General features: G+C 42.0%; 1 protein-coding gene and 1 non-coding gene across 3 annotated transcripts in view; both read left to right on the top strand.

Annotated features, from left to right (window-relative positions):
• tada2a (transcriptional adaptor 2A) overlaps positions 1-23,579 on the top strand; it is a 69,606-nt gene that overhangs the window by 10,671 nt on the left and 35,356 nt on the right. For both annotated transcript variants that reach the window (XM_060943702.1, XM_060943703.1), the window contains exons 5-8: positions 7,230-7,387; positions 7,634-7,722; positions 15,841-15,913; positions 21,168-21,231. In XM_060943702.1, coding sequence (XP_060799685.1) covers positions 7,230-7,387; positions 7,634-7,722; positions 15,841-15,913; positions 21,168-21,231 — 384 coding nt within the window. The remainder of the gene's footprint in view (positions 1-7,229; positions 7,388-7,633; positions 7,723-15,840; positions 15,914-21,167; positions 21,232-23,579) is intronic.
• trnaa-ugc (transfer RNA alanine (anticodon UGC)) lies at positions 23,437-23,508 on the top strand. Its single transcript has one exon. It is a non-coding gene; the product is annotated as a tRNA-Ala (tRNA).

Here is a 23,579-nt window from a genome sequence, read left to right as displayed (position 1 = left end):
ACTGGTTTGATAGTTGCTACTTTAAAAGATTTTGGTACGTAGCCAATAATAAGGGAGAAATTTCTCATTTTTAACAAAGGTTCAATTGCTTCTGGTAGTTGTAAAGAGGAATTCAGTGAGATTAATTCACTGTAGCTAGTTATTAAATTAGCTAAGTTAATGCTCTGAATATACAGTAGATACAGTATAAGAAACCTTTATTCATTATTCGTCACATGCACACTTCAAGCACAGTGAAATTCATCCTCTGCATTTAACCCATCTGAAGCAGTGAAAACACATAAACACACTCAGAGCAGTGGGCAGCCACACGAAAGCGCCCGGGGAGCAGTCAGGGCTCAGGTACCTTGCTCAAGGGCACCTCAGCCCAAGGCCGCCCCACGTCAACCTAACTGCATGTCTTTGGATTGTGGGGGAAACCGGAGCACCCGGAGACACGGGGAGAACATGCAAACTCCACACAGAAAGGCCCTCGCCAGCCGCTGGGTTCGAACCCGGAACCTTCTTGCTGTGAGACGACCGTGCTAACCATTACACCACCGTGCCGCCCAAGTATATACCTTGGGAGACCCTACCAAGGGTGATTGCCTTGACAACTTAGCTTCTGCTAACTTAGGCAAACTGGTTCTAGGTGATGGACCAGACAAAGAGTGATTCAGAAGTCTGTCATGGGGGGGGCAATGATAGTGAAACCTGGAAGGGTGTGATTGGTAAGAATGGCCCATCTGATCTGAACCCAAGTGGTGCTCTGTTATTGGACTTCTGTGCTAGGCATGGTCTGTCCATAACGAACACTATGTTTGAGCACAAGGGTGTTCATAAGTACACTTCATACCAGAGCACTCTAGGTCAAAGGTCTATGACCATTTGTAATTGTATCGTCAGACCTGTGGTGATGTGTCTTGGACACTGGGGTGAAGAAAGGAACTGAGCTGTCAACTGATTACCACCTGGTAGTGAGTTGGATTAGATGGTGGGGGAAGATGCTGGACAGACCTGGCAAACCCAAACATATAGTGTGGGTGTGCTGGGAATGTTTAGCAGAGCCCCCTGTCAGAGAGGTCTTCAACTTGCACCTCCAGCATACTTCTCCTGCATTCTGAGGGAGGCTGGAGACATTGAGTCCAAATGGACCATTTTCCATGCCTCTGTTGCTGAAATGGCTGTATGGAGCTGTAGTCGCAAGGTTGTTGGTGCCAGTCATGGTGGAATCTCAGCAGTTAAGGGGAGTCATCAAGCTGAAGGTCGTCTTCCAAACCTGGTTGGCTTGTGGAACTCCTGAAGTGGCTGACAGGTACCGACAGGCCAAGTGGAGCGTGGCTGCAGCAGTTTTGGGAGGAGTTTGGTGAGGCCATAGAAAAAGAATTTCAGTCGGTCTTGAAGAGATTCTGGCAAACCATCAGGTTACTCAGGAGGGGAAATCGGTGCTTTGCCTGTGCTGTTTACAGGAGGGATAGAGTGCTGTTGACCTCAGCTGGGGATATAGTCAGGCAGTGGAAGGAATACTTTTGAGCATCTCCTGAACCCACCTGACATGCCTTCCATAGAGGAGGCAGAGTTGAAGGACTCAGGAGGACTTGCTCACAACTAGAGCTGAGGTTGTTGCGGTAGTTAAAAAAAAAACACTTCAGTGGCAGGGCTTTGTTAGAGAATGAGATTCGTCCTGAGTTCCTGAAGGCTTTGGATGTTGTTGGGCTGTCTTGGTTGACATGCCTCTTCAACATTGTGTGGAGGTTAGTCTGGACTGGCAGACTGTGATGGTGATTCCCATCTTTTTGAAGGGGGACTGGAGGGTGTGCTCCAACTTTATGGGGCTCACACTCTTCAACCTTCATGGGAAGGTCTATGCCAGGGTACTGGAAAGGAGGATTCATCCATTAATCAAACCTCAAATTCAGGAAGAACAATGCAGCTTTCATCCTGGCTATGGAACACTGGACCAGCTCTTTACTCCCTGAAGGATACTCATGGTTTTCCCCAAAGCATTTTACTGTATCAGGCCCGATACGCTTGCTCTGCCTGCCGATATGCTTAGTTGCTTTAGTTAAAATCCGATACGCTTAGATTTATACCGATACGTTAAATTTCCTACCCACAAGTAACTAGATACATAGGAGACCAAATAACAGATCCATTTACATATTGATTGATATTTGTGTTAAACAAGTGGTCTTTTTTCCAGTGTTTGTGTTGATTCTGTCAAAGTAATATGTCCGTGTGGCATGATGTAAACAAACTGTAATCTGTTGGCTATGTCAAGATCACATGTTCAAACCGTCCAATAAAAATATCGAAAGAAAACTTCAGACATCCCGGAATTTTCAGATTCATTATAAGCGATCTCATTGGCTGCCGATGTTGTTCCCCACCAGACGGACAAAGCCGACTGATTTTAATCACAAAAGTTTGACCTAGTCTATTATCATTATGGCTTCGATCAAAGACTGGTTGACTAAACGTTAGAGCCCTGCACTCCCGCGGGAGTCTCGCGGGACTCGCGGGACCCGCTGCAAAGCAGTGCGGCGCGGGACAAATTTTGAAAGCTCATTGCGGGCTCGGGCAGGACCGGAAGTGCACATATGCGCATGCGGGAGTGCACATATGCGGCGTGGGCGGGAGCCGTGATAAGCTGCAGTCCCGCTAACTAAAAACGTGTTTGAAATAAAATTTATAAATCATTAATTTATGTCTATCATATATAATTTGTGCTGGATATTTTATTTGCCATTAATAAAAACATTTTAAGATGCCTAAATTTGCAGAGAGAGTCAGATTGCCAGATTGAGTGAGGAATGGCATCTTAAATTTGCCATTGATCACTTGCCTTGCCTAACAGGAAATCCTTTGATCACTCTAATGACTCTCAGTTCACACCCAGCCTCCAATGACCCACACTAACATGATGCCTCAGTGACACCTTAGATGAGCTGGTCATCAGAATTCTGATTCTGATCCAGGAGAGGATAAATATCTCTCGTTCGTTTCTCGATTCTTTTCCTCTTCCGTGTTTGAGATCTCCGATCATGGCAGAAGAGCAGAGCTCCTTTACTGAATCTCACAGTGCTTCAAAAGTTGTTGTTGTTATTATTATTATTATTATTATTATTATTAGTGCTGTAAAAAATGTCGCGTTATTATCGCGTTAACTTGACTCAATTTTAACGGCGATAATTTTTTTATCGCGAGATTAACGCTCTGTGACATGATGTAGGTTTTTCATAAGCTTTTGAAACTAGTAGAGATGGGATTTATGGCTCTTTGATGGGATCTGCATCTTTGTGATCCGTTCTTTGAAAAGAGCCATTCAAAAGACTGGATCATTTGGCTCTTTTTAAATATTTATTCAGTTTTAAGAAGACAGTGTCTGTAAACTCAATGCTATCCCAGAAATCCTTCCTGTAATATGCAAATTTGGCCGCCTCTGATTGGACAGCGCGACGCATCAACAGGCAGAAAAAGTGTAAAAGTACGAAATGTGTTAAGTGAGATGAAACAGTGAAGATCAGATTCAATGCAATATTTATCAACGAACAACTTAAAGTTAATATAATAGTGTACTTTATATTATAATCAAGCATGTCAAGCCTACCGTCACTGTGTAACCTACAGTGTCTCTCTGATAGAGCTGTAGACTAACTCAAACAGTAAATCACTTCACTGAGTGAAGTGGAAGAGGAGTGAAGTTCACTCCTCTTGCTAGCTCTGCTTTGCAATAATAAAAAAAAAACACAACACCACCCTTGGTACAAAGCAAGCCCATTCACTTTTTTATGCTGATTAGAGAATTACAATGGTTTCTCATGTGATAAAAATGTGCGATTCGCGATTAAATATTTTAATCGCTTGACAGCACTAATTATTATTATTATTATTATTATTAGAGACACTACATGCTGAATTCAGAAAAAGGTAAATAATAATAAATGTGAACGTGAGCTATAGATATTTATGCTCAAATCCACTCAAAGTAGGGGGCGGGGCACCATCACGCTGTGTCAAGACAAGAACTTTCCTGAGAAATAACGCGAACGTCTGCATTATGCGGGATTTGCGGGCGGGAGCGGGACAAAATATGGCAGGCGGGAGCGGGACTGAAAATCATAATTTTTTTGTGGGCGGGAGCGGGACTGAAAAGCATAATTCTTTGCGGGCGGGAGCGTGACTGCACAATGCGGGCGCGGGCGGGAGCGGGACTGAAAAATCCGACCCGCGCAGACCTCTACGAAACGTCAACAAACCCACGTGAGTGATGGTGCACAAAACCAGACAACTGTCACGACAACGAAAACATTGTCAATTTTGATCACAGTGACCGGCTCAAAAGGCACAACTACTCTGTCTACCGCCATGACAGTGACAACTGGCACTGCAGTGTCTACACCAGCATTGTCTCAGTGCCAGAATTGATCAGGCCTGTGATCTTCCTTCTCACCATCTCTCTGCTCTGTGCTGTAGTCAAGCTGACTGACAGGATACGTCCTTCCTGTGTCCAAGGAGAATTAATCTGCTTTAAAGGAGTAGAAAACTTAATTCATTAGTTTAGGTTTGCAGAAAGATTATGTACTTATAAACACTCTCATGAAGTGAAGTTGTCCAAATGTGTCAAATATAGCATAATTTCAAATAATAATCATAAGCATTTTTGGCAGTGTGATGTCACTGGGATCCATTTAACAAAAGAAGGCTCCGGATTATTCTTTTGTTAAAGGATCACAGCAACATCACACTGCCAAATATGCTTATTGTTGTTATTCAAAATTATGCTACATTTGACACTTGTTAAACACATTCATGAAGAGAATTTGTTAAGTACGTACTTTTTCTGCAAACTTAAGTGTGAATTAATTTTTCTTTTCCTTTAAATGTGTTTTAATCTTAATCTAGTCCATTTAATAAAGTGCCAAAATTTAAACTTTATAATATGCCTTACTTTTCTTTTCAGTGTATTTTAGTTATACATATATTATGGTAATTGCATCAGAAACATTCTAAATCATTATAGTAATACAGCAACTTATTTTAAGGTGACAGTTCTTAGGTTCAGATCCCTTTGTGATCAACAGGAGGTCATGATGATCGATTCTCTTCATTGGATTGCATAAGCTGGAGCAAACCACTGTTCATAATTTCATGCACATTTTTGTTACAACACTACTTGATCATAGATAATTAAGGGATCCCCGTAGATTTTCAATCTGTCATATACCTCAGTAATCTATAACAAAACAGTTTAACTTGCATGTTGAACTTTTAAGGTCAAATTTCAAATGTGTATACATTAATACTATTTAGGTCAGAAATCATTGAAACACTGGTAAAATCTATCCTATAATCATGTATCTAAAACCTCTCAGAGACCCTGAAAATGCACCTGAGAGCATCTATTTTCAAAAAATTTTACAGGGAGGCATGCCCCCGGACTCCCCTAGTTTCGCTTCGCGCCTTTGGCGCCTGCTTTCGCGCCATTGGCACTCAATTGTCTGTGTATTATCATGCCGGACTTTAGGGCTTTCATTTTTTTTCTGTGGAAAACACTGATGCTGGAGGGTTCATGAGAGTTTGCTCAAACAGTCCACATGTGCTTTGTGGACTTGGAAAAGGCATACAACCATGTCGCTTGTGGGAGGTGCTCTGGGAGTATGGGATACTGGGCCCGTTAATATAGGCCATTAGGTCCCTATATGAATAGAGTGAGAGCTTGGTTTGCATTGCCGGCAGTAAGTCAGACTTTGCCAGGGCTGCCTTTTGTTAATGATTCTGTTTACAACTTTTATGAGGATTTCTCAGCACAAAGTAAGGGGGTGGAAGTTGTCTGCTTTGGGGACATCAGAATTGCATCATTTCTTTTTGTAGATGATGTGGTCCTTTTGGCTTCGTCAAGCTGTGACCTCCGGCATGCCCTGGGACGGTTTGCAGCCGGGTGTGAAGTAGCTGGGATGAGAATCGGCACCTCCAAATCAGAGGTCATGGTCCTCATCCAGAAAAAGGTGGAATTCCCTCTCTAGGTTGGGGGTAGGTTGCTGCCTCAAAAGTATCTTGCGTTCTTGTTCACAAGCGGGGGTGGGGGATTGATGGGCAGATTGGTGCAGTGTTGGCAGTCATGCGGACACTCTACTGATCTTTTGTGGTGAAGGGAGCGCTGAGCCAAAAGGTCAAGCTATTGATTTACTGATCAGTCTGCTTTCCTACCCTCGCCTATAGTCATGCGCTCTAGGTAATGACTTGAAAGAACGAGATTGCAGATACAAGCGACAGAAATGAGCTTCCACTGCAGGATGACTGGGCTCAGCCTTAGAGATAGGGTGAGTAGCTCAAACATTTCGGGGGGGCTCAAAGTACACCACATCAAAAGGAGCCAGCTAAGGTGGTTCTGGCATCTGTCTAGGATACCTCCCAGACGCCTCCCAGGGAAGGTGTATCAGGCATGTTCAACTGGGAGGAGATCCCAGTGTAGCCCAGGACACACTGAAGGGATTATATTTCTCAGCTGTCCTGGGAATGCCTTGGCATCCCCCTGAAAGAGCTGGAGGAGGTGGCTGGGGAGAGGAAGGTTTGGCTATCACTTCTGAGACTGCTGCCCCCACAACCCAGATCGGATATGCAGTAGAAAATGGATGTATGGACAGTATATACCAATATATAAAAGGATGGGGGGGGGGAATAAAATAGTTGCATGTAGTATACAAGATGTACTAGATATGAATTGTGTATCATTTAAAAAAAAAAAACACTTGGACAGAAAAAGTCTGTCAACATCTTGCTTTTTTATTTCCTATTTTATAATGGCAGATTATCACATTTACACTGTGCATTAGAGCCCTGCACTCCCGCGGGAGACTCGCGGGACCCGCCGCAAAGCAGTGCGGCGCGGGACAAATTTTGAAAGCTCATTGCGGGCGCGGGCGGGACCGGAAGTGCACATATGCAGGCGGGAGTGCACACATGCAGGCTCGGGCGGGAGCAGTGATAAGTTGCAGTCCCGCTAACTTAAAAACGTGTTTTAAACAGGTTACACAGTGACGGTAGGCTTGACTCAATGCTATCCCAGAAATCCTTCCTGTAATATGCAAATTTGGCTGTCCAATCAGATTTGCCTGCACAATTTGTGCCCTTTAAAGTAAACGGAAAGGTGGCTCCCAACCTACTGAGATCTTAAACACATCACGGTGTGAGATTAGTGATGCTATACAGACTCCTCAGTATTTCTTTTAATTCTGATGTCTAAATAGGCAGGATGTGGCTTATCAAATGCGCACCAAGACCAAGGAGGAATGTGAAGGGCACTACATGAAGAACTTTATCAACAACCCACTTTTCTCTTCAACTCTGCTCAGTCTGAGGCAAGTTGAGGAGGCTCGCGCAGCCGATACTGCCATCCCATTTAAACGTAAGAGACCTGCTGCAGTATCATCTTTGAAATAGTTGGATTACATGGTATAGTTATCAGGCAGCCAATAATTGTCTGCTTTCCAGAGATTTGTAGAAGAGCTTGAATGATTGCAGTTTGTTGTTTGAGTGTTGTTTCCACAAACTGTTGTTTTCCTTCCTCACGTTCCCATGTATTTTGGAAACAAGTAAAATTATGTAGGTTGCACATTATAAAGGCACATACCAATTTTTTTTTTTTCCTCAGCCACTGATGATCCTCCTCGACCTTCATTTGACTCGCAGCTTTCCAGAGATATGGCTGGTTACATGCCAGCTCGTGCAGATTTTATGGAGGTCAGTGCTGTCTTTTTTCTGTATACTGGTATACAATTTTTTGACAATTGACCCAAATATACAGTCATGGGAAGAAGAAAGTACACTAGTTTTCAGTTTCGTTATTTGGCAGGGCCTAAATAACAGTTGGGTGGTCCCCACCAACTTCTATAAACAACCTCAGTTGACAACAAAAAATGTACAACGGATTTCAATATGTAGTCTTTTTTTTTTTTTTTTTCCCCAAAAAGTAGACCAATGTTCAGAAACCAGTTGGGTAAAAGTAAGCACATTCTATAATTCAGTAACATGTAGAACCACCTTTCACAACAATAACTGGAATTAAACATTTTGTGTAGGAGTTTATTTGTCTCTCACATCGGTCTGGAGAAATATTTGGCCCACTCTTTACAGCATTGATTCAGTTCATTGATGTTTGAGTGCATTCATTTATGCGCAGCTCTCTGAAGAGCCCACCACAGAACCTCAGTGGGGTTGAAGTCTAGACTGTGACTTGGCCATTCCAACACCTTGTTCTTCTTTAGCCGTTCAGATGTCAGTTTGCTGGTGTGCTTGTGATCATTGTCCCGTTGCACAAAGTCAGTTTTGTCCCAGCTTAAGCTGCTGGCCAGATGGCCTCACATTTATCTCAAGATTATTCTTGGGAACTTGGAAGTTCATTGTTTTGTCAGTGATTGTAAGTTTCCCAGGTCCTGTGGCTGCAAAACAAGCCCAAATCATCACCTCTCCATCACCATGCCTGACATTTGCTTTTAGGTGTACAGCACCAATCAAAAGTTTGGACACCTTTACTCATTCATAGTTTTTCAGTATTTTCTACATTGTAGAACAACACTGGAGACATGAAAACTACGAAATAACATCTGGAACAGATATGGAATTATGCAGTAAACAAAAAAGTGTTTAAAAAAGTATGTTTCATATTTTCAATTCTTCAAGTAGCCAGCATTTACCTTGATGACGCTTTGCACACTATTGGCATTATCTTAACCAGCTTCATGAGGTAGTCACCTGGAATGCTTTTCAGTTAACAGGTGTGTCTCATAAACAGTTAATTAATGGAATTTCTTGCCTTCTCAGGTCTCTAGAGTGCAATCAAAAATCTGACGAGTGCAGCTAAATTTTTTCATTGGTCGCACTGGTGTGCCTAACATTTCACAGGTTTTTTTTGGTTTGGTTTGTTTTTTTTTTGCACGTGTGTGTATGTGTATGACTGTAGCACTACATCTTTTTCCCCAAAACTCACGCTCAAGAAAGAATGACATCAAGGTCAGAACCAATCAAATGCACAGAAAGGGCGGTTCTTCACCTCTGATTGGCTCTGATCCTGAGATCAGATGTATGTTTCAAATTGTGACTGGCAGGCTACTCATCCTTTAGTGACAAACAAAATGTATGGTAAGTGAGTGAAAACTCAAGATGATGAGAAGAATTGATCATCTTGAGCATTTTTCTTAACGAAAAAAACGTGTTGTCCATATGCCTGGCTCTGAAAGTTCCAGCCTAGACCTTACACTATCAGTGGAGGTAACCATTCAACCATCCATCTCTCCATCCCTGGTAAGATGCTAAACAGTAACCCTGGCCTGGCGTTGGAGATCGCATCAGACTCTGAGCCAGAGCCCACTGAACATACAAAGGTCAAAATGTATGCATTTTGGAAAGACTAGCTAACCCAGTTTTCGTGGCTCAGGTACGATAAAATGGCTAATGTGATGCACTGAGTTTACCGCAAAGAATGCAGCCAAAGCATGGCCGATAACAGAGCTTTTGTTGTTGGAATGTCAACATCTCATCTCATTATCTCTAGTCGCTTTATCCTGACATTCCATGTCCCTTGCCCTCTTCAGGTTGGTGAAGTCCTGCCTCAAGTGGAGGAGTTTAAGTATCTCGGGATCTTGTTCACGAGTGAGGGAAGGATGGAGCGTGAGATCAACAGGCGGATTGGTGCAGCCTCCGCAGTGATGCGGTCGCTTTACCGGTCCGTCGTGGTAAAGGAGCTGAGCCAAAAGGCGAAGCTCTCGATTTACCGGTCGATCTACGTTCCGACTCTCACCTATGGTCATGAGCTTTGGGTAATGACCGAAAGAACAAGATCGCGGATACAAGCGGCCGAAATGAGTTTCCTTCGCAGGGTGGCTGGGCGCTCCCTTAGAGATAGGGTGAGAAGCACAGTCACTCGGGAGGAGCTCAGAGTAGAACCGCTGCTCCTCCACATCAAGAGGAATCAGCTGAGGTGGCTCGGGCATCTTTTTCAGATGCCTCCTGGACGCCTCCCTGGGGAGGTGTTCCAGGCATGTCCCCCCGGGAGGAGACCCCGGGGAAGACCCAGGACACGCTGGAGGGACTTTGTCTCTCGGCTGGCCTGGGAACGCCTCGGTGTTCTTCCCGAGGTGTCTGGGGAAAGGGAAGTTTGGGCTTCCATGCTTAGACTGCTGCCTCCGCGATCCGGTCCCGGATAAAGCGGAAGAAGACGAGACGAAACGCTTTATCCTGTTCTACTGAAATGCTAAAAAAAAGATAACGCCTCAAAGAAACACATCCTATGTCATGACAATTGTGTGACCCCCAGACTGGCACCCCCCTCCCTGCAGCATTTCAGCATCAGGCAGCAGCAAACCAAAACAGTGAGAAGTCAGAGATGGTAATAAAAGTCAAAGTTGCTTATAATATAGCCAAAGAAGAGCTGCCTTTTACTAAATTTAAATCTCAAACCATCCTCTCAAAAAAGAATGGGTTAAATGTAAACCTGACCTACAGCAATGATGTTGCATGTGCCCAGTTCATTGGGGTAATTGCCAACACGTTGAACAAAGACGTCTGTTCAAATCGCGAATTCTATGTACATTCATACTATGCCATTCATGACTGATGGAGAGAGAGATATTTCCACGAAGATGTGCGTGATCATCTACAGCTGTATCTTGCGCAAAGGGAGGCCAGTCAACATATTACTTGGCCATATCGAGGTAGAGCATGCCAATGCAAGATATAACCACGATAGCTCTAGTTCAAGCAGAAACAAGACATGCAAGAAGTTAAAATATGAATAAAATTAAATCACTAAGGATTGCAGGTGATTAGGGTAATGGTTAATGAGTTCTAAACATGAAACCTCTGTTCAGGCCACTGAGCTGAGTAAGCAAATAAAATTTAAAAAGTATTGACCTTTGCAAGCTATAGTGTAACAGTATTATTTTTTCATATGAACCTATGCTGCCACAAAAAAAAAAAATTGCTGCTCTAGGGTAAGAGTGTGGAGACTGGCTTGACAAAACTTAAGTTTGTCAAGCACTTTTTAATTTTAAAGTAATTAAATTTTTGCAAAGTTTATGCTTGTGCTGTGGTTAAAATAAAGGCAGACTTTTATCTGCACTTTTATTTCTGTTTACTATCGTTTATATAACTACATGGATTAAAGTTTTCCATCGTGTGACGGATTTCCGTCAACTGAACTCTCCCAAGGCCAAATGTGAGGTCGGTGCTGATCCGAGGAGAATTAAAATGACGAGTGGTTGGGTAGAGATTGGGTTATAACACTGATGTGTTGCAACACCATCAACTATCAGCAGGGTTTATTTAACTTTTTTGTTTTTGAGCCATGCTTTGTGTCGTTCATTTCCTATGTTTGATCATGTTTAAACGTTCGCTGTCTACCGTGCGGCATTAAAAAAACATGCGCTGTCAAAATTGGCAAAATCCATTCCCATGTGCTTGGCGTGCTTGTGTCTGACCATTTCTGTTTTCTATTAAATTAAATCTTGCCAAAATGACTTAGTTCAAACCTGGACATATAGAAATAGAGCATGTTAAAAAAAAAAACTAAAAAATAAACCCCGGAAAGCCCGCTCCTCTGCTTCAGCCAGACTTGAAGACCCGACGGTGCAATCCTTGCAGACTGTCAGAAGTAATTAGACCTAAATTTATAGCTAACAAATCAGCAGACGCCCCAACAATTATTATTTTCGTTAGGCCAATGTGTAAGGTATGTTAGAACCGTGCCTTATAGCCTACGTTATATCACAATTTAAAAGGCGTTTGAGGAGTTGGAGGCTGCGAGCGCAATGATGTTCCGACATGCGCTAAACTTTATTCCCTGAAAATCATACACCAGCGTTCAATGCCCCAAACAGTCAAAATGTCTCGAAGACTACGGTTAAATAATAATCATAGCCTACTAAGTTAAATTACGTCAAAACATCTGTTTCTGGCCTATAAAATGATGGAGGAAAATGAGAACGAATGCAAAGTAGATAGCAGCCAACTTCACACGATCTTTTAGGTAACTTAACACTCGTGTTGGCCACAATATTTCTCTTAATAAAATCTTGAATTGTTTTTGAAGTCGTATTCAACACAAAGTAAGGTCAAATTATAATTTTAATTTAAGCGAAGATCCAAACTTTTTTTCTATATTGACGTCGAGCAGAGGAGCATGTCGTCATTCTGCTTTCGGTTTCGGCAGCATGGATGCGCTTTACATGAAAGAAGGCACTGATGTGTCTGCCATCGATAAAGGTGTAAAAAACAAGTGGAGGTGGGCTTGGCTGTACGAAATAGGTGAAAACGGAAAGCCATTTAGTTCATGGTGCAAAAAACTAAACATTCCAGGCGCTTGCATTTGTGTGGTTTGCCACAAAAAAAATAATATACGGAAGCAATGGAAAGAAAGTGCAGTAAATTGAATATATTAATCCATTAATTAATTGATAAAGTTATCAGTTCTAAGTTAACCATTCTCAGAATTTCATCGAAATCCACCCACCCATAACCCCCCCCTGTAGAATTTCATCGAAATCCACCCATAACCCCCCCCCCGTAAATTTTCAGTCAAATAATTTTTTTTGCTTTAATCCATGTAACTATCAATGTGTATGGGAAATGAGAGAGACAACCCTTAAAATGTATAATTGTGGTGCTAAAGGTGCCGTGAAAAAATTTTGGTGCACCTAAATTTTGTGCTGGTGCACCCAAATGAAAAAGTTAGGCACACCAGTGCAACCAATGCAAAAAAGTGAGTCTGGAGCCCTGCTTGTTGATGCAGTGGAGACCATCAAACAGTAAATAGCCCTGTTCCACAACTGTCATAATCCAAATGATGTCAAGAACCAATTAACTAAGTAAAAAGAAATGAGTTTATCATTACTTTAAGAAACAGGATTCACATGTGATTCATGAGACACTCGTATATCTTGCCAACCACTGCGTAAGAATGATCAGCTGTGGATAAATGTGGTGGCTAAAAACCATCATTTAAATAATCACACCCCTAAATATTCTTGGTTTAGAGGTGTAGACTTTACGACAAGGAGAGACCTAATACGGCCAAGAAAATATATTTCTCCACCCTCGAAATAGAAGCTCGAACGTCGCAAATACAGTTGAGCGAATTACTTCTATTTGGCAGCCTGAAGAGTAGCATCATAGGAAGTCAGAAAAATGCAGTACGGAAAGAAACCACTGCTGTGGTCAACAGTGCTGCCGTCGACAATCAAACCAAGCTAATCTTTGAATATTTAAATCCATCTGTGATATTTCACTTAATACATGTAAGTGAAGAAAAAATGTTCAGATCTCAAATTCACCACAAAAATTTGTACATTTGTGGAGTTTCTTTATTTCCTCATTTTAATGAAGTTTAGATCGGAGTCAGGCACCAGCGGTGTGCAGCCTTCACCTAGACAAACCAGCCTGGAGCTCCACAGAGCCAGGCAACCACAACAGGAGAGAGAGCGTGAGTCCTTCACACCCATGCTGGCACACCATCACCCTGGATGCTTGGGAGATGAAAACAATTTAATAGCCACTCGTTACTCTCCATAAAAAAAATCCCTGCACTCCATAAAAACCCTGTTGCGTCTTATGGACGTGTAAAGTTCTTCCAACAGAGCCAGATCTGCCATTGCCGAGGTTTGGTGACTGACACACAGCTTTTTGTTGAAATACATGACTGAATAAGCATCTAACCGACCACACTGCTTTTAATTAGGCGATCTCAGAACGAAAGAGAAGTTAATTTTACGCCAAAAAACTGTTAATCCCATTCATTGAAAGCAGTTTGAAAATTTATATTAGGGATATATGACATAGTCAGTGTAGGTCTTTACCAAATATAATATTTTTCCAAATGTTACATATTTTTAAGTGATGAATATTTGGCTGCATATGCGTAGATGCCAGTCAGAATATATGATCTAATAACGAGTGTCCACTCAGCCATATTTACTGTACTATGCTGCACTGCACATCCATGGTGACTCGAAAACTTGCGTACACATGGTGCGACTTGACACGGGATGTGATCGTAGCCTCCACGCACATCCAGGTTGATAAATGCTAAACTTTGCGTGGAACTGACTGTACACCCAGTAAATGAGGGCCAGTATACCTTTTATAAATTTCAGCCAATGTAAGATCTTGCATAGGAGTTATAGGCTCCATCCATTCCCCTTTCGTGAGCAACTGTAAATGTTGCTTATTGTTTATTTATGGTCTTGTGTATAGGTTTAAAGCAAAAACAGGAGCTTTTTATAATGAGTAGTTTGACACACGACTACAAGATAAAACATGTGCTGACCCAGATCATTTTGGAAGTGCATTAGTCAGATCCAATGGTGCATCACAGATCACATGCACATTAACATCCATCCATTATCTGTAGCCGCTTTATCCTGTACAGGGTCGCGGGCAAGCTGGAGCCTATCCCAGCTGACTACGGGCGAGAGGCGGGGTACACCCTGGACAAGTCGCCAGGTCATCACAGGGCTGACACATAGACACAGACAACCATTCACACTCACATTCACACCTACGGTCAATTTAGAGTCACCAGTTAACCTAACCTGCATGTCTTTAGACCGGAGCACCCGGAGGAAACCCACACAGACACAGGGAGAACATGCAAACTCCACACAGAAAGGCCCTCGCCGGCCACGGGGCTCGAACCCGGACCTTCTTGCTGTGAGGCGACAGCGCTAACCATTACACCACCTTGCTGCCTCCTGCACATTAACAGTGATGATGATTTCAGGTAATGAAAGCAAATGAATTCTCCTAAATTGTCTTCATTGTCATCAGTTATGTAATTTACATTTGGGGGAAAAAGCTGTAATATCCGCAATTTGGCTTTTTACATATGACGAGATCACTTGACATCTTGCATAAAGCTGATATGAGTCAACCTGGTCTGACTGTGAAGATCCATTTGGCAAAGTCCAAAATGATCAGTACCTGTAAGCTGCAACAACAAAAACTGATTTTGTGATTGTGTTTCACATGCAGTCATTTGCAAAAGGCTTAGGCATGTATAAGGAAATTCTGTAACAGTACCTTCAAAATATGGAAATTAACTGTTTTTGCTAAAAATAATTGAGCACCAAAAAATAAAAGAGCACCAGCCAGTAGAAAATTTAACCAAATCAGTATTTGATGTGGCGGCATGGTGGTGTAGTGGTTAGCGCTGTCGCCTCACAGCAAGAAGGTCCGGGTTCGAGCCCCGTGGCCGGCGAGGGCCTTTCTGTGCGGAGTTTGCATGTTCTCCCCGTGTCCGCGTGGGTTTCCTCCGGGTGCTCCGGTTTCCCCCACAGTCCAAAGACATGCAGGTTAGGTTAACTGGTGACTCTAAATTGACCGTAGGTGTGAGTGTGAATGGTTGTCTGTGTCTATGTGTCAGCCCTGTGATGACCTGGCGACTTGTCCAGGGTGTACCCCGCCTTTCGCCCGTAGTCAGCTGGGATAGGCTCCAGCTCGCCTGCGACCCTGTAGAACAGGATAAAGCGGCTAGAGATAACGAGATGAGATGAGTATTTGGTGTGAGCATGCTTTGCCATTAAATGTGCATCAATTCTCTCAGGTACAGTAGTTTTATTATTAGGAAATTGTCTTTTCCTAATAAGTGGTTGAGTACTTTCTTTAACAAAATATGAATGTTTCTCTGTAACATGGGAAAGGAACATTTGGAAATCTAAATTGTGCTCTTTATTACTGGAAATAATACAGAAAACGCTAGGGTGCACGGGACCTTTGCACAGGGCCGTTTCTGTGACAGAAAGAAAGGTTGAACATAATGAAATGGGTGTGTGACTAATGCAGTCCCTGGCTTTCTTTTTTGTCTGTTAGGAATTTGATAATTATGCAGAGTGGGATTTGAAAGATATTGATTTTGTTGATGACGACTCCGATATTCTTCATGGTAAGAACATGCAGCCAGATTCATGAACACATTTTATGAAATAAGCAAAACAGAATCGCTCTTACTAATACAGAAATGATGAGGCTAAAACTGCAAGTGTATTATTGCTGTAAGTAATGTTATGAATATTCTCTGTCTCGCTGAGACTTAGAAATGTTAAAGAAAATTCACATTAAATCCAAACCCAAAGAAATAGTAAATGTGAAGAGAGTTTCACAGTTGGGATGTAAGAAAACAAAACTTGCCTCTAGCCCACTTGGTTATAAATATCAGATGTCTGGTGCAATAGCAATCCTGTTAACATGGTTACAGGATGAAATGACCAGTAAAATCAAGCATTTGGACTTGGCTCAGGATTGAAAACATGCTTCAAACCAGTGCATGAAACTGGATCTCAATGATCTATGGGTATCTAAAGGTTCTTGATGTTGGCAATTTGTCTTGATAAATCTATTCGTAACTAGACAGTACCAAAGATGTTTTGGTTCTCTACTTCAACAGTCTAAAATTCAGTTTTTCTGTTTGCACTCCCCCGTCAGCTCTTAATAATAACATAAAAAGATGCACAACAAACAAAAAGATCTCTGCAAGTTTGAGAAATTTGATCTGTATGAGTTCTGAGCCAAAAATTGTCCATTTGACAGTAAACTGCTCATGAGAATTACTTCTGCTGATGCCAGTAATGACACAGGTAACCCAGGCTGACAATTTGTATAAGATGTACAACCCTGATTCCAAAAGTTGGGACAAAGTACAAATTGTAAATAAAAACAGAATGCAATGATGTGGAAGTTTCAAAATTCCATATTTTATTCAGAATAGGGCATAGATGACACATCAAATGTTTAAACTGAGAAATTGTATAATTTAAAGAGAAAAATTAGGTGATTTTAAATTTCATGACAACAACACATCTCAAAAAAGTTGGGACAAGGCCTTGTTTCCCACTGTGAGACATCCCCTTTTCTCTTTACAACAGTCTGTAAACGTCTGGGGACTGAGGAGACAAGTTGCTCAAGTTTAGGGATAGGAATGTTAACCCACTCTTGTCTAATGTAGGATTCTAGTTGCTCAACTGTCTTAGGTCTTTTTTGTCGTATCTTCCGTTTTATGATGCGGCAAATGTTTTCTATGGGTGAAAGATCTGGACTGCAGGCTGGCCAGTTCAGTACCCGGACCCTTCTTCTACGCAGCCATGATGCTGTAATTGATGCAGTATGTGGTTTGGCATTGTCATGTTGGAAAATGCAAGGTCTTCCCTGAAAGAGATGTCATCTGGATGGGAGCATATGTTGCTCTAGAACCTGGATATACCTTTCAGCATTGATGGTGTCTTTCCAGATGTGTAAGCTGCCCATGCCACACGCACTAATGCAACCCCATACCATCAGAGATGCAGGCTTCTGAACTGAGCGCTGATAACAACTCGGGTCGTCCTTCTCCTCTTTAGTCCGAATGACACGGCGTCCCTGATTTCCATAAAGAACTTCAAATTTTGATTCGTCTGAACACAGAACAGTTTTCCACTTTGCCATAGTCCATTTTAAATGAGCCTTGGCCCAGAGAAGACGTCTGTGCTTCTGGATCATGTTTAGATACGGCTTCTTCTTTGAACTATAGAGTTTTAGCTGGCAATGGCGGATGGCACGGTGAATTGTGTTCACAGATAATGTTCTCTGGAAATATTCCTGTTAAGTCAAGCTGTGGTTAAGTTGAGTATGTGTCTATGTCTGCATGTGTACGTACGTGTATATCTTGTTTGGGAGACCAAAAAGTGAGTGTGTCTTCTGCATGACGTCACACGTGGTGACGTAGGTTCAGGTTTGCCAGGAAGGAAATGAGTTTAAATGGTGGCGCACCGAATGCTCGTATTTGTGAATGGGTCTGAGTAGTGTGTTAAGAACATCTGAGAAAGTTGGAGAGGCAGCTGGTAAAGGCCAATTTATGCTGACAACCCAGTCCTCGCAGATACCGTTGCAGACAGTGTCTGCGTAGCCCCCCCCCTTTGCAGACGCTCTGCGCACACCTCCCAAAAATTGTGACCACCACAGAAGCCTCGCAGACAGCGTCGCAGACAAGAGGGCTCTGATTGGTCCACTCTACATCCGCTGTACATGCACTTCCGCTTCCCTACTTTCCCGGTTTGGTTTGTTTTCACGACCGGCATTTTTAAAAACACGAGCGAAGATGGAGCAGCATGAAGAGCGGTTGATCGAGGAAGTATGTACATCTATACGACTCCAGTTCTAGTCATTATAAAAAAAAAAGTTCTAGTCATTATAAGTAACCGGAGGATAAACACTCCACTAACCACACCCACCAACTACTCCTAGCGACTTCGCGCCCCCTTGCGTTGTGGCGGTGAATAACATCGCGCACGCCTATTAACTCCCCGCTCAACGATAAATTACAGCTGTCTGCGAAAAGCTGTCTGCGAAAAGCTATCTGCGAAAGCCTTGTCGCAAGAGCATGCAGAGGCCTTAAGAGAGAGAGTTTTCTCGTCTTTTGTTTGCTTTGAAATCCTGGTGATTTGTGCCGTTGTGGTTTTGTTTATGCTACGTGTGAATTGTTTGTATGATGTGTTAAGCGATAGTAGTAAGCCATAGCGGCAATTGTTTGTTCCGGGATAGTTGTGAATGATTGAATGCAAACGAGTGTGAGGGTGTGAATGTGTGATGTGAGGGTTAAGGCATTATGGAAGGAGGTGATGAATTGCAGTAATTTGGCATTATTTAGTGTTGCATGTTTGTATAGTATGGTGTGATGTTTTTCTTTGTGTATTGTGTGGTAGATTTTCGGTATGATTTAGAATGCATGTTTTCTGTTATTTTGTATGGCAATTTGTGTATGTTTGTGTATGATCAAATTACTTGTGCATTTGTACATTTGGAATATGTGATTGCTTATTACATTTGCCCTGCATGTTTGCACATTTGAATAATTATTCATAATATTTTTCTGCGTATTTACACATCTTAAAATTACTCACTACTTTGGCCTGTGTATTTAAATATTTTGATAAGATTGTTAATTATTTTTGCATCTTCTCTGTTCTGTTTTTATTTGAAAGGTTTTTTACCTGCTGAATATTTCACAAAGTACCATTGGTACTGCAACAGTGTGCTCTCTTTGAAAATAAAGAAAGGAAAAGGAGAAAGAAAAGGAAAACTGTTGTTGCGTGGAATTTATTCTGAGTGGAATCCAGTTACCCAAATCTCCAGCAGATATCAGAGTCCCTTTCAAGTTGGGGAAATAGCAAGTAAACTCAAACAACTTGACAATTCCTGAGCCCATTTTCTCATCTCATTATCTCTAGCCGCTTTATCCTGTTCTACAGGGTCGCAGGCAAGCTGGAGCCTATCCCAGCTGACTACGGGCGAAAAGCGGGGTACACCCTGGACAAGTCGCCAGGTCATCACAGGGCTGACACATAGACACAGACAACCATTCACACTCACATTCACACCTACGGTCAATTTAGAGTCACCAGTTAACCTAACCTGCATGTCTTTGGACTGTGGGGGAAACCGGAGCACCCGGAGGAAACCCACGTGGACACGGGGAGAACATGCAAACTCCGCACAGAAAGGCCCTCGCCGGCCACAGGGCTCAAACCCAGACCTTCTTGCTGTGAGGCGACAGCGCTAACCATTACACCACCGTGCCGCCCCCCTGAGCCCATTTTGTGATTTCCAATACAGAAGCATGCCTGTATGTGATGCAGTGCCGTCTAAGGGCCCGAAGATCACGGGCACCCAGTATGGTTTTCCGGCCTTGACCCTTACGCACAGAGATTCTTCCAGATTCTCTGAATCTTTTGACGATATTATGCACTGTAGATGATATGTTCAAACTCTTTGCAATTTTACACTGTCGAACTCCTTTCTGATATTGCTCCACTATTTGTCGGCGCAGAATTAGGGGGATTGGTGATCCTCTTCCCATCTTTACTTCTGAGAGCCGCTGCCACTCCAAGATGCTCTTTTTATACCCAGTCATGTTAATGACCTATTGCCAATTGACCTAATGAGTTGCAATTTGGTCCTCCAGCTGTTCCCTTTTGGTACCTTTAACTTTTCCAGCCTCTTATTGCCCCTGTCCCAACTTTTTTGAGATGTGTTGCTGTCATGAAATTTCAAATGAGCCAATATTTGGCATGAAATTTCAAAATGTCTCACTTTCGACATTTGATATGTTGTCTATGTTCTATTGTGAATACAATATCAGTTTTTGAGATTTGTAAATTATTGCATTCTGTTTTTATTTACAATTTGTACTTTGTCCCAACTTTTTTGGAATCGAGGTTGTATGTACTGTATGCAAATTTAATATAAAAAAAATAAACGATTGTCCAAATTTCACAAAGCTTCGACTGCAAGAAAACAAGTGTACTTACCTTTTCGTGCACGGATTTGGTCATTTTAAGCGTATTTTAGCCATTTTTGGGTACCCCATACTCTTCTGTTACCTAAAAAGATAGAAGGTTGGAGACTCCAGCGAACCACCACGCCAAGTCACTCTGCTTCCACTTGATTTTTTTGAGTAAAAACAAGGATTCTTCCAGATTTAAACCCACCAGGCACAAGAAGAATGTCTAAGGATATTTCAGTACAAAATATCTTTTAACTAATAGTATAAATTTCACCGTTTAATTACGAAAAGCAACAGGCCAAACTTCTTGCCACGGAAAAGCTGGATGGAAATGAGTACGTTACGCCACAGGAAACCCGAAACCAAACGTCATCTCGAAGCTGATTGGACCGTTACGAACAATAGATAATTCAAACACACTTACTAGGGCAAAAGTAGTCCGACAAATCAAAGCTAAGCGGGGGAGGGTACAATATTATGGCAGCCGATCAGAAACACACCTGATGAAGCAGGGAAAAGTGTTGGCAATTTTAAATCCCAAACTGGCTCTGTAACAACTGTAAAGAAACCAAAATGTTAAACGAAAAGCAAGCTACGATTCTTCAAGCAATCAACAGTGGCCACAATATTCTTGTGTTTATATTCAATATTAAATGGTAAGTGTACTTGTTTTCTTGCAATCTAAGCTTTATATGTGAAATTTGGAGAATCATATATTCTCCCCTACAGAGAATATATTTTCCCCTACAGAAATAATTTCATAATTTGAAAATACTTGTTTGGCCAGAATTTTCACACATTGTAAACTGACTGTCATCACTTGTTGTCATTGCTCGTGGCTGTTATACAAATGAAGAATAATGTTACATTTTTGCTCTTCTAGCTCTTAAAATTGCAGTTGTGGACATATACCATTCAAGATTAAAAGAGAGACAGCGAAGGAAAAAGTAAGTTTACACTCTGTTTGGATTCAGCACATGAAGTACTTGGTAATTAGCTGGTAAGTTAAGTTAGGCACATTAAATGAGGTGTATTGCTGAACTCTGTGGTCTGCACTGTAGTTTCTTATCTTCCTGTTTCCTTAATGTTAGATTTTTATTTTTTATGATTTACACAAATGGCTTGGTTATGATAGCCTAATTAAATATACACTACATGGCTGAATGTTTATGGACGCCTCACCATCACACTGTGGGGATGTGTTTATCCAGCCACAAGAGCATTAATGAGGTCAGGCACTGATGTTGGGTGAGGAGGCACATGTATTTTTGTTGAAAATAATTATTTCTTGATGAGGGATTTGTTTTTCTCTGAATAAATGTATTTCAATTAAAGGTTGGATTTTTCTCTTTTTTTCATTGTGTGATGAAGCAACTTTTTTTTTTTTCCTCTAACCCCTTTTGCTAATCTTTCCAAGCGGTGCCAGTAATTGTGGAGGGCCATGTATGTATGTATGTATGTATGTATGTAATGCAATAATAGTGAGACAATTTTAGGTTAAGCCATTGGGGCTAATGTGGAAACATCAAGCATGTTTGACTCATATGGCTATAGAGATCTTGCAGTCACGTGACCGGAAAGTACACAGCCGCCATTTTGTCGGTAAAAAACACCGCTGAATACTGCTGCACTCGTGTACAAAATGGATAAATTTCAACCGACAGACTACACGGCTCATTTTTCTAATGAACAGATAATTAGATATATGTCTAAAATAAACGACCTACGGTTTAGTGACCCTTATGGCTTACCGGACGTAGTTTTCACGACCGTGTCAGTGGATATGGAATTGCCAGACGTGTATAATTACCTCATAAACTTTCCCTCGCTGTTCAGTGGTGAAGCACTGCGTGCTTATAAATCTCTGGACAGTTATCTTTACAGAAATTCATGTGACCCCTATAAGTGTAAAATAATTTTATATCTAGAGGCTACATTGATTGTCACACCACTAAAGACCCAATCCACCCCCCCCCACCCCAAGCCTTTTCTCAGGTTCCCACTTCCCAGAATTTTTTATTAGAGCAAGTCATAAACTTATGTTGCGAATAACCACATGGATATACTGAAATAAATACATGGCGAACCTGAGATGAAATGGTCACTGCACAGGCGCCAGTGATCGTTCTTTCCAGTCGGTTCCCATGCCTTGTTCTTGTTGTTTGCATCGGCCCGGCCGATAGCAGCAATCCACTTTGCACGCCTGTCAGGGTCCCGTGGCAGCCTATGAAACTTTCTTCCCGATTTCTGACCTCTCCTGTTGTGGCATTTATATGCCATACAACTCTCCGGCATTGTGGCACGGTAATATTTGAAGATTTGGGCGAAAAAAAACCCCAAAGTCAGTGTTGGAAAGACGGCGGAAATATGGCGTTTGACCGACAAAATGGCGACTGCTTACAATCTGGAGCGGATGTGACGTCACATGCAAGATCTCTATACAGGGTTCTTGTTATAATAAGCTTTTAATGAGCCATGGCTATCTTGAGCAAAGAAGACAGTGTATAGTGATAGGGAGGGTCCTATTCAATCCTGAGTGTAGTGAGCTAAAGCCTTTGCTGTTCTCTAACCCTTCTGCCGTGCGTTTGAAACCATTGTCGAGAGGATCGTGTTTCTGAGAACTAATCCGAATCAAGTTTACAGTAATGTTGATCTCAACAAGAAATATTAAACCTGACAGTTATACAGAACATTGCAGTAGGATTGCTCATCTTGCATCACATTTCTGGTTTATGGTGAAGTTGGTCACAGGAGTAGAACCTTGATCATCAGCTCACACAACAGCTCCATACAACGGATTGGACCATTTCCCAATGTCAAGTCAGTTTATTTGTATCGCGCTTTTAACAGACATTGTCGCAAAGCAGCTTGCAGGAAAAATTAAGACTTTAAACATATGACCTAATTTTATCCCTAATAAATGTATGTATCCCTATGCATGTTTTAGCTGTTAAATTCAGCTAGAATAGTAATTACATTACACTTAGCATTATTATTATAATATATGTGTAATTGCATAGCAGTCTTGACCAACCCAGGCTGTGTATTGGCTAGCCTGGGGTAAGCTGTTGGAGTTTTATTTTCCTCTGTTTAGTTGTACTTTGTCAGCTCATCCTATTCAATCCTGAGTGTAGTGAGCTAAAGCCTCACAAGGGGATGTAGCTCAGTGGTAGAGCGCATGCTTTGCATGTATGATGCCCTGGGTTCAATCCCCGGCATCTCCACTCATTTGGGCGGCACGGTGGTATAGTGGTTAGCACGGTCGCCTCACAGCAAGAAGGTTCTGGGTTCGAAC

Source organism: Neoarius graeffei, chromosome 17, assembly GCF_027579695.1.
Source record: "Neoarius graeffei isolate fNeoGra1 chromosome 17, fNeoGra1.pri, whole genome shotgun sequence".
In the NCBI taxonomy this organism is placed as follows: Eukaryota; Metazoa; Chordata; class Actinopteri; order Siluriformes; family Ariidae; genus Neoarius; species Neoarius graeffei.
This window is presented reverse-complemented; position numbering and strand designations above follow the sequence as displayed.